The sequence below is a fragment of the Panthera pardus genome, unplaced genomic scaffold (assembly GCF_024362965.1).
Source record: "Panthera pardus isolate Hobbes unplaced genomic scaffold, ASM2436296v1 HiC_scaffold_1, whole genome shotgun sequence".
NCBI lineage: Eukaryota > Metazoa > Chordata > Mammalia > Carnivora > Felidae > Panthera > Panthera pardus.
The window spans coordinates 79,905,264-79,923,006 of NW_026526654.1; the positions used below are offsets into that span (position 1 = coordinate 79,905,264).

A 17,743-nucleotide genomic window follows, 5' to 3' on the forward strand; every position below is an offset into this window, starting at 1 on the left:
ACTTTAAAATATGATGGGATATTTTCAAATAATCTTTTGCATTAAAATGAAGTCTCTATAAATAGTAAAAGAAGCATATAATCCAAAAAACAAAAAAACAAAACTAGCCCGAAAATAACTTGAGGAACAACCTTTCCCTGGTTTTCTGGTCTCAAGAAGAAATTTTAATAAACTTCTCATAAAGTCACTGGATATAAAAATTATGGCCTTATGAATGGATGAACAGAATTGGATACTATGAAGTTCAACTAAAAAACCTTTTTTATTATTATTATTACTTCATTATTCTTTGCATATGGTTTATTTGCTCTAAGGTTCAAGTGAACTTTTACTATCATGGTGCATTAAATTTCATTTCACTGCTAAGCGTCCAGCTTAACAACCGCAAAAGAAATGCTTTTTGTCTCTACGATTCCAAGAATATTCATAACAAGGAAAACAAACTTTAAGTTGAACAGCATACAAAAAAAAAATGAGTTTGTGAGCTCATCTGAAAGATCACTTCATTCAGCAGCTAAATGAAACCTTTCAACAATTATCTCTAGCTTTAACTACAATACTATTTTGTTTCTGGTTAGGGTGATTTTCCAGATTTCTGGTGAATGCCTTGATATATTAAGGAAGGGGTACCAGGCTGAGGTGATTTGCTAAGAAATAGCTATTTTTAACGTTATTTATTTATAATTTGGAAAATGAGTCAGTATTGTGTCTAGTAGTGGTTTCTGGGTCTCCTTTCAGGACAACGTTAATTTGATTCTATCACTCTACTCGATAGGGAGCTATATCTAGAAATTATTTTTATTCTCTTTATATTTCCAGTATTAGATTTGTTGAAGCAAGAGAGGCCTCTATTTAAAGAGGAGCTTGGCTACAAACACTAGCTGGTTGTCCTTCTGGGAAGCTGACTGGCATCCACAGTGCAGAGAGGCATTAAAGCTGGCGTTCTGCTATTTACACACCCTTAGTCAACAGACATTTGGGTAGGATAGGAAGACAGACATAGAAGACAGTGCCGAAAAGTCACCGGCTTGATGAAGTATCATTATGAAATATCACACGGTTAAGGTTAGTGAATAGCTATCAGGCTATAAACATAACCAATTCTAATAGGTTTCATGATGATCTACCACATCAAGATACATACTTAATTAGAGGCGGTCATTCTAACCTTCCATTAGTATAGCAGCATTTCCTAATTCACAAATTTCTTAAGTATCAAAAAGGTTGCTGATTAAAAGATCTGATATTTTCTGATACCGAGAAGTCTGATGATAACTCAGGTATCGAAAGTGGCCAAACAGAGGACCATGGCTGAATTCAGTCTCTGTATGTGTCAGAGGTGAAAAAAAGGGTCTTTTATAACCACAAATAGACTATATCCTAACCTGGGTCTGTTAGCTCATTGTATCTGGTCTAAAATCAAAAGAGGAGACTAGGGTGAATGTGTATTTCACTTGCCAAAGGCCTTGATTACTTAGAGCCACAACTGAATTCACTAAAACTGCTACAACAACTCATTACATATAGTTTGTTGTTGGTGGGCTACCAGTGGACAAGGTCCCGCTCAACTTCAGGGTTAACCGGAGACTTGTCCTGATGCCAGCCTTGTGACATCAGCACTCAGGAGGAGCTGGAAGCCTGAGACACAGGGCCAAGGAACAAAGGTTTGTCAACAGACGTTACTGCCTGAACCTAAAACAACATCAGCGTGCAGTAATGCTGTCATTAACTAATTGCTGGGCCTTTCCATCTTTCTGCCAGCTGGCCGTGACTGGTATTCGCACAGGCTTGGTCTTAGGCATATTTCATTACAGATTCATGACGTGTGGTGCAATCCTGGCATCCTGGATTCTTCAAAGACTTGCACAACAAGAAGATATGTTGTGCTACCTTTAGTTTACTTTTGGTCTTACATTAAAACAGAAATTGCCTTGTTTGTTTTATGTTGGCAAGCCTGATAGATCATGTAATGTTATGAAGTCTCCATTCCAGAACAGCACAGTTAGCATCATTATGAATAAGTGTCTCTCACCTCACACCTGTGCTCCAAGCTTAACTCAGGGATAATGTCTGGAAGATCGGGCTTGTATCTTGCCCGTTAATGACTTTGCGAGCAGGTGCTCTCAAGCAATCCCAATAATAAACCCTCCCATTGTCACATCACTGTTTATCATAAACACGTTTTGAAATATCAGAACGTGGGGGGAAGGCGAGCACTGCCCTCTTGCTCAGCCCCAGGCTCTGCTAGAGGACAGGATGAAAGTTAGGTGTGTTTTTTTCCCTTTTCCAGGTTTCAAAGTTGAGAATAAATTACTTGCTCTCTGAGTAAGTCTTGGGAAAATGAGAATTTCTTGTTCTTTTTGTTGACATTTTATGCCGATAGACCACAGATCTAGATGAAACCCCCAGCCCAATATCCAATTTAGTTTCCCCTGAAGCTCCTTGCAAGGATACCAGAAGCTTAAACCAGAGTGGATTCACTTAATGCATCCAGAGATGTGAATAATTGATACTTGTATTTCACTTATTATATACATTAGAGCTAAAACTGCACCTGATTGTTAACATTTCATAGAGGAGACAACAATGAGGGATCGCATTTAAATGCTTTGTTGGAGGCATAGGCTGGCAACAGGGCTGCGATGAAAAATCAAGTTTCTTGTCTGTTGGCCAAATTAGAGGGAGGAGAGTGGACGAAAGAGGCAGCCTGAAAAGTGTGGTTGAAAATTCTTGAAGGTACAGACTTCCGGTTATAATGTAACTAAGTCCTGGGGATGTCATGTACAGCATGGCAAGTGTAGTAACAACACATATTGTAGATTTGAAAGTTGCTACCAAGGTAGATCTTAATCGTTCTCATTGCTAGAAAAAAATCTTTGTAACTGCCTGGTGATGGTTGTTACTACACCTATCGTGGTGATCATTTTGCAATATACACATATATCAAATCATATCTTATACACCTAAAACTAATACCAATTTGCCTAAAATGAATTCACCTAAAACTAATATAATGTTATATCATTTATATGTCAATGATATCTCAATAAAATGCGGTAGGGAGGAGGGGAAGAAAATCAGTTTGAACTGATGACTAACTTTAAGAAAATTAGATAGTTCTCTCTGAGGTTTGCAATAAATGTAAACACATGAATGGGAAAAAGAAAGTTCTTGAAATTTTCTGAACTTGCTTTACTTCGTTGACTAATCCAGCCTTTCCCAATTTGGGCCACTGGCTTCACAGTGTGGCCTGGCACGATGATGTTCCTAGTTGTTCCTGAGACCCCGACCCTCAAGAACTCAGTACGTTTTCCTCTCGGAAAGCTTTTGAAAACCATTCTGTGTAGCCTCAGCTCAAATCCCTGATTTCATTTTCTAGGTTTTCGCAATTTATATCCAAGTAAGCCTCCAGTATTTTTCTAGAGACACAGTGAGATAGTGGGGTGCTGTCTTCTCTTGTATACTTTCTTTGTTTGCTTCTGTCGCCTCCCAGAGTACAAGTCCCTAAAGGATCCAGACCAGGTCTGCTTAAACCAGCTTTGGTTGTCCTCTCATAGCCATGGGAGATTTTAGGACAACCATCTGATAGTAACAGTGAATGGCCAACAGCAGGCATCGAATCGCCCTGCTGAAGCATCTATTCCTTTTTAAAAAAATGTTTATTTATTTTGAAAGTGAGAGAGCGAGAGAGCGCACATGAGCAGGGGAGGGGAAGAGAGAGGGATAAAGAGACCCCCAAACAGGCTCAGCACAGAGTCCAACATGGGGCTTGATCTCATGAACCATGAGATCATGACCTGAGCTGAAATTAAGAGTTGGATGCTCAACCCACTAAGCCACCCAGGCACCCCCTCTATTCCTTTGGAATGAACACAGTGAGGAAGTAGCAGGCTGGCCGCCAAAGAAATATACCAGAAGATTTGGTTGGTTGATACAAGTTCTTCAATGATGATGGTGATGACTGAGCACTTAGTGGATGCTAAGGATTACACCAGGAGCTCCACACATTCCCTCTAACCCTCTCGACTGTTCTATGTGCTAGGAGTACATCACATTACTCGAATTTTGCAAATGATAAAAAAGGGAGATTGACTGGCTCCAGGCCACATGACACTAAAGAGGTTGAATCAAGATTCAAATTCAGATCAGACTGAATGAAAAGTTGTTTTGTCTTTGACTTTATCCATTCTTGTCCATTAAATAAACAAAGTCAAGATTATGGGTGCTTTTGCTTTTGAAAAGCTGGAGAGTCTTGTTTTTGGAAGAGTTTATTGAGAAGGTAATTGCCTGTGACTACAGTGACAGATGCTATATAAATGGAGAGACTCCTAGATAATGAGAATGTATATTCTGAGACTGTGTCCAACTGCTAAGAGTCAACCCACCTCTCCTCTTCACATATTGCTAAGGTGAAGCAGGTGACCATATCAATGAAAAATGAGGTATCCTTAGATGCCCCAAGGCAGAAGGCTGAGAATCAGTGTTAGTTATACTTAGCAGATTTGAGGGTATCACCTGCTAAGGAGTACAAAGGACAAAACAAAATCCATTATTATCAGTTTAGAGGTTGGCAAAATGACCCTGAGAAGCACGGGTTCTTACAAAGACATTCCTTTTAAGCTACTATATTAACTTTTCTATCTATTCACCCATGTATCCATTCACTTATTCATACACTCATTCATTTATTCAAAAACTATTTACTGTCTACTGTATATAAAGCAGAGTCCTAGATATGGGGACCTGCTGTGTGTGTGTGTGTGTGTGTGTGTGTGTGTGTGTGTGTGTGTATGTAAAGATGAATCAGACACAATTATTGCCTCTAAGGAACTTACTGACTAGTATAATGTTTAACTTTACAAAATCTGTATCCCCCATCCACCCGCCATAAAAATATACATAAATATACATTTACATTATGGGCTGGTATACATACACATTACTCAATTTTTTGTTAAGCAATATTTACCCTTCATACCTATACCATACTCTAATATTTTCTATTGTAGCCTACTTTAGTATTCTATTTCAATAAAGACAGTGCAGTTTGCATGAGAGAATGATACAGTGCTTCAGACAGAGATTTATAGGTGTGTATATCCACATTTGCACAGTTGTATGGAGTCAGCAGGAAAGAAACCAAGTAAACCTTTTTGATGACGAGGTACTGAGAAGTACCCCAGGTGGGACCTGGAAAGATGGGATGAAAGACAGCCAGGAGGAAGAGATCAGTGGCCATCTAGGAAGGAGGCAGAGAAGCACAGAAGTGAAACATGGGTTCATAGAGGTGGAGGGGGGAAGAAAGACAGGTGGTCTTTCAAAGAGTGAAAGGGTGTGAAATGAAGGTTTCGACCAAGAAAATTAAAGGCCCAGGGTTGTACTTAGGGAAGATTCATCAGATAGGATCAGAAGAGAAAGAATTGGCGACAGTCTTTCAACTCTTTGTTTTACTCATTTTGCACCCCCCCCCCCCGCCCCCACCAACCTTGCCATGGGAACTTCTGCTTGCACATGAACCTCACAGTGCAAAGGCCCACCCTCATCTGCATGAGAAGCAAACCAAGAATCCAGCAGAAGACTGGCAGGAAAGTGGACTAAGAAAACTCAAAATCTCACATGCTATATAAGTACTTGGAAATGATGAGTGAAATATATGATTCTTTTAAAATGCCGAAGTAAGTTCACAAGAAATGAGAAGGGAAATTAAAAGCAAGAAGTTATGAGGTGACATGGTAGCTGTCCTGGGAGAGGATTACTGGTCTCATTAGCCTACAGGCCTTTTTTGTTGTCTACTTGGGGACAGGAAACAAAGCTGTGGGCCTTTGAGAGGTGGGACATTGGAAATAAGACACTTAAGTCTAGTTCTAAGCAATGAAACAATGGGCAGGGGAAAATCTATCCACTGGCACAGGAAGATGAAAAGATGTTCCGGCAGTCCCTGCCTGGATTCTGGGTAACAACAACAACAACAACAATAACAACAACAACACCTTCCCTGAGAATTTGAAATCATAGTCCCAAGTACTACATGAGTTTGGGGTTTGCTTTTATCACCTTCTAGATACATGAACTCCCAAGCCAACATAATATTGGGCCCCAGATAATGATAACTCTGGGACTAATCTAAAGGGGACACAGAGGTGTCTAGGTGGCTCAGTCTGTTAAGTATCCTACTCTTGATTTTGGCTCAGGTCATATTTCACAGTTCATGGGATCAAGCCCCAAGTTGGGCTCTGTGCTGGCAGCATGGAGCCTGCTTGGGATTCCTTCTCTCCCTTTCTCTCTGTCCCTCCTCCACTCACCTTCTCTCTCTCTCTCTCTCTCTCCTTCTCTCTCAAAATAAATAATCATTAAAAAAATAAAAAATAAAAGAAGACACACAAAAAATGTACGTTTAAGGTGATCAAAGACATAGAATAGAAACTGTAAACTTAAGAAAGAAACAAAATACACCTAAACAGATTTTAAAAGACAAGCAAACAGCACTCCCAGAAATGAAAAATACAGTAACCAAAATTATAATTCTTAATAGGCAAGTTAAACAACAGATTAGACATAGCTCAAGAAAGTATTAATGAATTGGAGATAGGCCCGAGAAAATTACTCAGACTGCAGTAGCAAGAGATAAAAATAATAAAAGAAGGGTAAAAAGATATGAAATACAGCATGAGAATGTCTAATATATATTTAATAGGGATGCAAGAAAAAGAGAAGAGGGAAAATGGAAGAATGGCAACATTCAAATAATTAATAACTAAGAGTTTTCCAGAACTGATGAAAGACATAAACCATCAATTCAAGAAGCATGAGAGTCTCCAACAAGAAAATAAAAATAATGCCACATCTAAACACAGTGTAGTGAAACTGAAAAACACCATAGACAAAGAGAAAAACCATAAAAGCAAACGGAACAAAAATCAATAATCCAGAAATAACAAGTCAACCAAAGACTTTCCCCCAGCAGTGATAGTGGCAACATAGTGAAATATATCACCAAAAGTCTAGAGGGAGAATAAATGTCAAAGTAGAATTCTATTCCCAGCTGAACTATTACTGATAGCTGAGGGATAAATAAAGACCTCTTAGATAAATAAGACTGAGTGATTTACCACCCACTGACTCTTACTTAAATAATTACAGAAAACATACTTTGGGAAGAAGAAAATTTATGTATTTATTTAAAAAATATTTTTTTAAAGTTTATTTATTTTTTGAGAGAGAAATAAAGTGTGCACAAGTGGGGGAGTGGAAGAGAGAGAGAGGGAGACACAGAATTGGAAGCAGGCTCCAGGCTCTGAGCTGTCAGCACAGAGACTGATGGGGGGCTCAAACTGCTGAACTGTGAGATCATGACCTGAACCAAAGTTGGACGTAATCGACTGAGTCACCCAGGGGCCTTGGGAAGAAGAAAATGTAAACAGAGGGAAAGAGTAGGAGACAAAAGGAATGAACATCCGTATTATTTTTTTCTATACTTTTTAAAATTTGAAATAAAATTTTAAAAAGCCACAGATAATCCAAGTTAGCTTGTTTAAGACACTTGGCATGGGAAAGGTAAAATAATGGTAGGACTGGGCAAAAGCAAATGCTATCAACTAAGCCCATGAAGTGGGGCGCCTGGGCGGCTCAGTCGATTAAGTGTCCAACTTGACTTCAGCTCAGGTCATGATCTCACGGTTCATGAGGTTGAGCCCTCACGTTGGGCTCCGCACTGACAGCTTGGAGCCTGTTTGGGACTCCATCTCTCCCTCTCTCACTGCCCCTCCTCTCTTTTCTCTCTCAAAAATAAATAAATAAACTAAAAAAAAAAAAACTAACCCCATGAAGCAATAAAAGTAGAGTAAAATTACTGACTAATCCACAAATATTAATAGATATGACCTGAGCATCTTTTGAGCACAAGGAACAATACTGCTGAACTAGTGAAGAATGTTTGCAAAGAAAAACAAGCTAAAATGTAATTTTGGTAGAATATTTTTCCTTCCTGTCTTTTATTTTCATTAAAGTTAGCTATTTGGACATTGGAAACTCATAGATACAACTTTAATTTTGATGCTGTGTATAACTGATCCCACGCAGGCTGATGTGGAATTTTGAAGAACTTAGTCTTTTGAAAGTAAACTGAAAAACAGAGATTCCTGAGTATTGCCATAAGTAATAAATCTCTACTTCCAACTTTTTGAAATTTACCCTTACCATTCCCCTACAAGTTCCAATTACATTAAAGAAAAAGAAAACAACTTTGTGCTTTGATACAAAGCTACATAAACTCAGGCTTTGAAAGGATTCAATGTCTTTCAAATAGACCTATCTGAGCAAGGGAAATAGTAGTGAGCCTTTATTGGAATTCACTTTAAATGTATTATACAAACATCAAAAATAACACCTCTTGGGGTGCCTGGGTGGCTCAGTCAGTTAAATGTTTGACTCTTGATCTCCGCTCAGGTCATGATCTCCTGGTTTGTGAATTCGAGCCCCGTGTTGGGCTCTGTGTGGGCAGTGTGGAGTCTGCTTGGGACTCTGTCTCTGTCTCTGTCTCTCTCTCTCTGCTCCTCCCATGCTCACGCTCCCTCTCTCTCTCTCTCAAATAACGCTCCCTCTCTCTCTCTCTCAAATAACGCTCCCTCTCTCTCTCTCTCTCAAAAAAATAAATAACACCTCTTGCTATGGCTACAGAACTAACAAATGCACAGTAACATTTTTTGAATCCAGCAGTGAGCTGCAAAATCGACTCACGTGTATGGCCCCGTAAGTGCACAAGTACAAGGACAAAAATTACTAAGCATTTTTCAGCAGACCAGAAACGGATATGGCACGGAAGCTTACGTCTCTGCCAAAAAGTACAGGGGGAAATAAATAGCCCCTTTTTATGAAAAGCAACAATACTGAAATTTGATTGATACATTTCTTGAACATAATGTTCTTCTACCTGGCACTCAGCATCCAGTGGCCTGTCACTCTAGGCCCACAATAAAGATTTGCTGGTGAAAAGGACTTACACTTTTTCTTTCCCATTTTTCCTGTTTAGGGACGTTTAAGGCGTCTCACTGAAAGGAACAAAATTGTCTACCTCTAATTAAAAGAATGCTATGGCACATAGTAGATTTTTAGACGTGACGTTTACTCCAAAAAGAAAATGCCATCCAAACAAATGCCAAGCTGAGTGAAGAAAAAGTTAGCCCCAAACTACCCCACTTAATAAAGTTTCAAATAATGGCATTTAAACTATTATTTTGGAAAAAGGGATGGCTCAAAAGATGTCAGGGCCTAGTCTTAGCATCTCTTTAAACTTTGGTACAACTTCCCAGCTCCTTAGGGAAATGCACTATGACAAACAATTTCAGAGACCCTGATCTGCCACGGTGAAGGAATAACTCCTCCTTGTGCCTTACTGCTCTCTCCTCCTTAAACTCCCCCGTGACCTCTGGACCCAAGCTGGCTTCCCACCCTCCGCCAGGGGAGGGAGTCCGGGCAGCCTCAGAATCTACCCAGGCGCTCAGAGGGTTCCAGGGATCAGCACGATTTGGGGCAATGAGAATTTGGGTACTTGATCTTTGGCCAGTTTAAGTTACAGGAGAGCCCTGTGTTGGTTGGTTGTAAGACATTAAAGAAGGTATCTTCACGTGAGGACGTCCACGTAAAGACGCAACAGAGTGTAGAGGGTTCAGAGGAGGGCTCTGAAGGTACTAGGCTTGAGTTCATATCAACACTGTGTGGCCTTAGGCAACTACTTCGCCCTCTCTGTGCCAACGTTTCCATCTGTAAATGGGGATATAAATACTACCTACCTGAGGTTATTGTAAAGGTTAAAGGAGACACTAAATGAAACACAGTGCCAGGCACATAGTAAGTACTCCAGAAATATTAGCTATTATTAGCAGAAAGAGTAGCAGAAAAATAAATTTCAAAAATAAGTGAATGTGGAAAAGGTACCGTACTGAGGTTTAAATGATTAAAACTATAAAACCAAGAAACATTCCCTAATAGGAAGGTAGAATTCATAAAGATAACCTCCACTGATCTAATAAAAACTTTAAAATGCAAAATTTGTAACCGTCAGGCAACCATATACTTAACAAATATTCTTGAATTTTGTTTCCCAACTCTTCAATTGTGATTCTTACAAAGGTCATTTTTTTTTTTAATTTTTTTTTTTTTCAACGTTTTTTATTTATTTTTGGGACAGAGAGAGACAGAGCATGAACGGGGGAGGGGCAGAGAGAGAGGGAGACACAGAATCGGAAACAGGCTCCAGGCTCCGAGCCATCAGCCCAGAGCCTGACGCGGGGCTCGAACTCACGGACCGCGAGATCGTGACCTGGCTGAAGTCGGACGCTTAACCGACTGCGCCACCCAGGCGCCCCAAAGGTCATTTTTAACAGATGATGTCGAACATCATCTGCTATGTATTTGTTTAGAGACTTGTTGTGGGTTTAACACCATCATACTTAATTATTTTAAGCTCTGGTGCTGCAAAGCAAACCTCTCAGCGTCTTCTTATGCCCCAGGATCCTCTCAGGAGGTACAAAGCCGAGCTTCATAGAAAAAGCTGTGTCACTCTGGATTCCTTGCCTTTTCTCCTACTGTGTTTCTCCCGCCAAGGTCAGAAAACAAGTAATCTGAATCTGCCCATTGGCCTTTCTTCCTTCCTGACTGTCCTTTTGAGGTTCAGTACTCTGTCTTTAGAGCCCTTGTTAGAGCAATTAACATAAGGCTGAAACACATGCCTTATTTTGTAGCAGAATCATCTGCAAAGAAAGATACTGACGTCCACGGACATTATCTGTCTAATAAGGGACCTAAAGGTAAGTGAGCCGAGGATCTCCTGTCCTCCGACTTTCAGAAAACAAAGAGGTGTTTCTAAATGACTCACCAAATAACTTCTTCAGACAATAGATCGCTGAGACCCAAGTTCTCAAACTGGAAGTCCAGGAAGCCACTTGAAGAATGATTTTTTTTTCTCATTTACTTTAAAAACAGACAAAAGATTCCGACTCAAGTATAAATGCGTGGCAGGGACTCTGAACACAGTTTTTCTAGGACTCACACTTCCTGTTGTTAAATTATGCTTATTACTGTTCAAATGCAGTAATGAAACATGCCACGGAAATGTATTTGCTAAGGATTCTTTTAAAGTCCTTGACTGTCATTTTTTTTTAAGTTTATTTATTTTGAGAGAGAGAGCATGAGTGGGGGAGGGACAGAGAGAGAGAGAAAGACAGAGAGAATCCCAAGCAGGCTTCACACTGTCAGTGCAGAGCCTACAAACCGTGGGATCATGACCTGAGCCGCGATCAAGAGCTGGAGTCTCAACTGACTAAGCCACCGAGGCGCCCCTCTCATTTTTTTCCCCTCTAAATCGGGAAACTTAATCATAATCTTTAAAAAAAAAAATCACCTGTGGAATCAAAAACATCTTTGGAAATCTGGGGGAAAACAATCCATCTTTCCTCAGAGCTTTAAAGTCTACTATATTTAGTATAAAGACGAATTGAAACAGGTGTCGTGGCGCATACTCACCAGAGGCTCTGCCATGATGATGCGAATCTTGCGCTCAGCCTGAGTGGTAAAGTTGACGAATAAACTCTTGAGGACATATTCTCCTGGTTTGCTGTCTGGGTCCACGTTGATGGGTAACATGGTCGGCGGCCCTTTCTCTCTCTGTGTGCCAGAAACAGGTGGAACCGGAGGCTTGATATAACCGTTGCCAACTGGAGAAGCTGAAAAATACAACAGATGTTCTTACCGGCTGAAAATAACATCCTAAGTATCCAGATTGGCTGTATTAAGCCATCAACGTACGGATATGAATCATATGAAGAATGCTGCATTTGATGTCATAACCTGGCCGTGTTCTTTGGGAATGGTGTCAGGGGCACTTGAGTGGCTCAGTTGGTTAAGTGTGTAACTTCAGCTCAGGTCACGATCTCACGGTTGGTGGGTTCAAGCCCCGCATCTGGCTCTGTGCGGACAGCTCAGAGCCTGGAGCCTGCTTCAGATTCTGGGTCTCCCTCTCTCTCTGCCCTTCCCCAACTTGTGCACTCTCTCTCTCTCTCTCTGCCTCTCTGTCTCTCTCTCTCTCTCAAAAATAAATTAATTAATTAAAAAAAGGAATAGTGTCAGAATGTAATTATTTTGATTACATTAAGTTTGCAGTATGCCATGTTTGATAATCTCAAAGTATTTCTGGTTATTGCATTGCTTTAGGTAAACTATGTTTCTTTTTTAAAGTTTTTAACGTTTACTTTTGAGAGAGAGAGACAGAGTGCAAGTGGGGGGGGGGGGCAGAGAGAGAGGGAGACACAGAACCCAAAGCAGGTTCCAGGCTCTGAGCTGTCAACACAGAGCCCAATGTGGGGCTCGAACTCATGAACCATGAGATCATGACCTGAGCTGAAGTTGGATGCCCAACCCACTGAGCCACCCAGATGCCCCTAGGTGAATTATGTTGTAAGCATACAACATAATTGTTGATGTTGAATTATGAATCCTACAACATTTAAGATGTTTTTTGCTTGTTTTTTATGTGCCAGGGAAATGGACTAAGAAAATGTATATGGAAAAAAAGTGATTTCCTGTCCTGGTTTTCCTAATGGCCAGGAGCTCTCCGTGCTTCATTCTAAACAAAGAAAAGACTTCTGGGGTGGTGACTTCCAGAAGTTTCCATGACCCAGAAGTTTCAGAAGCCCATTTGGCTCTTGCTCCTGAAAGAGATGCCCCTCTTGAAAGATTAAAGGCTCAGGCAGTGCCCCATCTATGCCATCCGAGATGTGCATTTGACTTTTCACTCACGCCACCATTTGGCTCAAGTTGGGATACCTCTCCTCACCTCTTCCAAAATGTGCAGGTTCCCTGCTTGGATTAGATCTTGAACAGAGGCAGCTGTGAGAGTCCCTAGTGAGTGGCCTCCTTTTAGAATGCAACAGAGTCAGACAAGTATTTTAATTTGATAGAGAAAGCAATTTTTATTCGTAAATGAAAATTTCACGTCTCTCTACTTTTTACTGTACTTTGGCACGTCAAACTCTAACATGCGCTATCTCCTTCCACCTAAGTACTTGTGACACGGTTGGTCATGATAGCCAATGAAAGAAATGTTGAGTTAAGTGGCTTAGGACAGGATGATGATAAAGTAACTTTTTCAAAGTTTATTTATTTATCTTGAGAAAGAGAGAACAGGGGAGGAGCAGAGAGAGAGAGAGAAAATCCCAAGCAGACTCCACACCGTCAGCATAGAGCCCAATGCGGGGCTCGATCTCACGAACTGCGAGGTCATGACCTGAGCCAAAATCAAGAGTTGGACGCTTAACCAACTGAGCCACCCAGGTGCCCCAATAAAGTAGACTTTTAAAAGGAAGACTCTCCAGCTCAGGGTGGCTGAATACAGAGATTAAAGAAAAGATGAAGAAAAAAGGGGACTTCATTTGGATGCTGGTTTGGATAGTAAGAGAAGGGTGGCCTGTCACTGATAATGAAAGAGGGAAAAAGTTCTCCAGGAAAGCTGAATACTTTTCTCAAAACTGAAAATAAACTCAAGTCTTCTCTTCCCTTCTTTCTATCCCAAGTAAAATTCTGAGGAAGCTAATGAAAAATTGTATTTATTTTATTGGATGACAAACACGTCCTTGTGTTAGGGTCTATCTCCTCTTTCTCTATGCTTTCTCTCTAATCCATTCGACCTGCCACACAGTTGAGGGGTCCCTTACATCTGGAGGATCTTCCCATATCTCAACTACCACCACACTTTATGGCTTCTCAAGTTATAAAACTAAAACATGTTTTATGTATATTATTCCATTTCTTCTCCATTCTTATGAGCTCCATCCTGGTCCAGGCCTTTGGAAACTTACGGCTCAATTACTATAGCAGCCTCTGTGCTGACTTTATTTCATTCCTTTTATATACCAAATTTTTCTTTACCATGGCTTTACATTTTTTTTCAGTTTATTTATTTATTTTGAGAAAGACAGAGACTACGTGAGCAGAGGAGGGCTAGAGAGAGAGGGAGAGAGAGAGAGAGAGCGTCCCAAGCAGGCTCCACACCATCAGTGCAGAGCCAACACGGGGCTTGAACTCACGAAACCATGAGATCACGGCCTGAGCAGAAACCAAGAGTTAGACGCTTAACCAACTGAGTCACCCAGGTGCCCCTTCACCATGGCTGTAATTATAACTTTTTTTTTTCTTAAGATTTTCACTGGCTCTTAATTACCATCCAGCCTTCACACATGGTCTGGGTTTGATAGCCTTCAGCAGTTTGCTTCCACCCTGTCCCCAAGCCAGGCTGATACCCTGGCTGGCCCAGGAGCACACTCTTCTTCCCTATGCCTTCCTCCTTTCTCTCTTCCTGCTCCTTTCCACTCTTCTCTGATCATCTAACTCTCTTGTCCTTTCAGAGCCACGTGTAGATCGATCTCCACAAAACCTACCTCCACCTGCCCACTCTTCCCTGGTAAGTCTGTATTACCAGATTTAGACACTTATCTCATGTTCTTTGGCCTCTTCCATCCTACATTACCTAAGAAAGACTCAGAAGATAGCTGACAAGAGAAGTAATCATCAGTTGGTCACACAGTTTTGCCAAGGCTTGGCCCCATAACTGAACCATATACTCTTCTCCGTGTTATCCTCTGAAAGTTCCCGAATAAGACTGTAGCCTCCTAGTCTAATACAGAGTTCTTTATACAGATAATACTCAGTAGATCTCCTTAAATAACTACCTGAAATGACACCTTACTTTATTTCTGTACATCTTGACTCATAGGGAGGGAGCTCTCAGAGACGAATCAGTAGTTAGAGTCATTAAAGGGAGAGGGTGCAGTATTTGCAAGGAAGAGTCAGTTAAACAGCACTTGAAGCTGCTTCCTAAAAGGCATGATTGATTCTAATCGGACATATTCAAAATCAGGTGATGCAAATGAAGTTCTGGCCACTCCTCTGCCTTTACCTGCTTCTCCTCAGTGCAGGTGCCTTTTGGAAATGGGAAGCCTGGGATCCCAAGACCAACTTAATAAAGGGACTAAGGTCTCCACGAGGTATTTTCCTCATGTTTCCAGGGCATTGTGCCATAGGGCTGGAGATTGGAATAGAAACTGAGAAAGTCTAAGTGAAGGACAATCTTTCATTACCTTTAGTTTTCCACAGGATTTAATCCATTTCTAGAAGACAGCACTAATCAGCTTGATGTAATACGTAATTGCAAGATCAGATCCATAATTAAAAGACTCTGGGGCCTAAAAGTCCCGACCCCAGTGAGAGAAATTTCAAGAGTGACCTCCGGCAGTCTTCTGAAATGTTGCCTCTTGAACCAGATAGCTGAACTCCAGATACCAGGATGTGTCTCTGATGAATATTCCATTTAAACGGCCAAGGTACCAATTCACTGCTGTCATAAAAAAAAGTTAGTCACCTGTACCTCAGAGCCAGACATCCTTGTGAGTGCAAGAGTCTACACAGCCTTGGAGAGGAACTATCCTAGCCCAGCAGAGCCCTGTGCCAGAGCTGAAAGAGATTCAAGGGGAGGGCGCCCATCATTCCTGTTTTAAACAGATCAGCGGGGCATATAGAGATGCAGTAAAATTTAATGGGATAAATGTCCTTGAACGAGACCCACTCTGTTTTAATAGCTCTCTGTATCCTACCATAATTGATTCATAACAAATCCTAGCCTTTTGTCGGAATAATTTTCAAAAGTAAACATATGACGTAGCACCTTTCAGGAGCTCAGTTATTTGGTGACAATACATATTCCCTGGTAGTCAAAATTGAGTCACAAAGTCTCTACTAGTCTAAATATGAGAACATTACCACTAGAAAACATCATTAGATTTTTCCCTGTGTACTGGCTTTTAATCTACACATAATTAAGATCCACTGCCCAGTTTTGAAGTTCACAGTAGTCTGGAAACAGAAAATTACAAAGAAAGATGCAACATCTTGGGTAGAAACTCTAATAGCAAAAGAAGGCCGGGGGGAAGGCACTACTCTAAAAAGGCTCTGTAACTGAAAAATGCAGTTGTGTGAAGCCATTTGGCACAAGGCCACAGAATCAGACACTCTGACAAGTGTGGGGGCAGTGACAGATCCATCTAGCATGTTGTCACAACTAATATTCATGATGATGACCTTAAGTCCTATGGAAAAGCTAAAATCAGTTTGATATGTAGTCCTGTATTTGAGAAGGTGGGAAGAGTGATGTCAATTTCCAAAAGGTAAGCCTAAAAAAAAGGTTTGGGGTATAAAGGGTAAATAACAACCTTAAGAATTTCACTCTGAAGAATTAATCTCTTTCTTCATAGGTCCGATTTTTTTTTTTTTTTTGAGAAAAAGAGAGACAGAGAGACAGAGACAGAGAGAGGGAGAGAGAGAGAGAATCTTAAGCAGGATCCATGCCCAGAGTAAGCCCTACTCGGAGCCCTGATCTCATGACCATGAGATCAGGACCTGAGCCAAAACCAAGAATAGGTCGCTCAACTGACTGACCCACCCAGGTGCCCCCATAAGTCTAATTTTTAACTGGAACTTATTTTTTATTGCAACAGACAAACCAGCAATGCAGTAATAGTCACACTTTGGCCCCTCTCTGGCTCTGCCAAAGCAGGCAGTACTGTCTGAATCGACTCTTCCCACCACGGTTGCCACTACTTTCTGTCCAGCCAGGCAAGCAAGTCGGCCGGAGGTCAGGATTCCCTCCCAGACTTCGCGGAGACCGTGCCATCCATGGTTCCTCCATGGTGGGGCCTCTGGAAATAGGGATCCCTGATGATGAAAGGGTCCTGACAGGTCACTGTTATCTTCCCCACCTAAAAAGACACGTTGAAGGAACGATTTCATTTGCTAGATTAAACGCTTTCTCTCATTTAAATTTTCCTGCATGTGATAAATTTTTGAGCTTCCTCTCCATCTGCTTTAACCATCTCTCCTTCTCTTCTTCAGCTCATCTCCCTATTTGCACACATCAGCTCAACGTCCCTAGAAAGTCACTCAGACCTGGGTTCCTGTGGGCGGGGAACGGAGGCACGGGCCACAAGGGCATCACGTTCAGTTATTAACCAGGACCTTCCTTACTGAAACTTTTGGGAATTTGCTTTCTGTTTAGATTTTCTCATTGACATTTTCCTCTTGGATTTGACACGTTCTAATTTTTCTCCATTGCCTTCTTGTATCTTAAACGGGTTTTGCCGATGCCATTATTTTAGCCCAAATTCGGTTTCTGTTTGGGTTTGCAGGATGGCTTCAGGAGCTTCTTCCCCTTGTTCCCTGAGTCTCTATTTCTTCTAGTAAGCAGGGCCCATTCCTTAGTCTGGAAGAAATCTGTTTGAGGCTTTTGTGGCCCATTCATTAGCTCTTTATTAGATCTATTTCTAACTGCAAACGATGATCTCCTGAACGTGACTATTTTTTTCCCCAGTGTCATGGACTAATAACATGATTTTTAGGCTGGCCGTTCTTAGCTGGCTAAGGTCTTCAGTAAACTTTCCCTGAATTGCCAACATTTCCAGGAATTATTAACTTCCAAACTGCGACACCAATACAAATACCCCACAACTCATAGTTTGGCTACGTTTTTATTATGTCACTGCAAGGAAAGTTAATGTTATAACGAGTTTCCTCATATGAATGTCCCAGAGGCTGTAAGTGGCCCCACATGTTACAGGACAACAATTGGTTTTCTCAGTCAGATTTTCAGAGAAGTTGATCCCCTCACTTGTTAAGGCTGTCATTCATTCGTTCACTCATTCCT

The 17,743-nt window shown here is 41.0% G+C and overlaps 1 protein-coding gene across 8 annotated transcripts in view; it reads right to left on the bottom strand.

Annotated features, from left to right (window-relative positions):
• Positions 1-17,743, bottom strand: part of FRY (FRY microtubule binding protein) — a 441,494-nt gene that overhangs the window by 201,308 nt on the left and 222,443 nt on the right. For 7 of the 8 annotated variants that reach the window (XM_053900511.1, XM_053900505.1, XM_053900498.1 and 4 more), the window contains one exon: positions 11,521-11,720. The exons of the other annotated variant lie outside the window; for it this stretch is intronic. In XM_053900511.1, coding sequence (XP_053756486.1) covers positions 11,521-11,640 — 120 coding nt within the window. In that variant the 5' untranslated portion in view covers positions 11,641-11,720. The remainder of the gene's footprint in view (positions 1-11,520; positions 11,721-17,743) is intronic. 8 annotated transcript variants of the gene reach the window in all.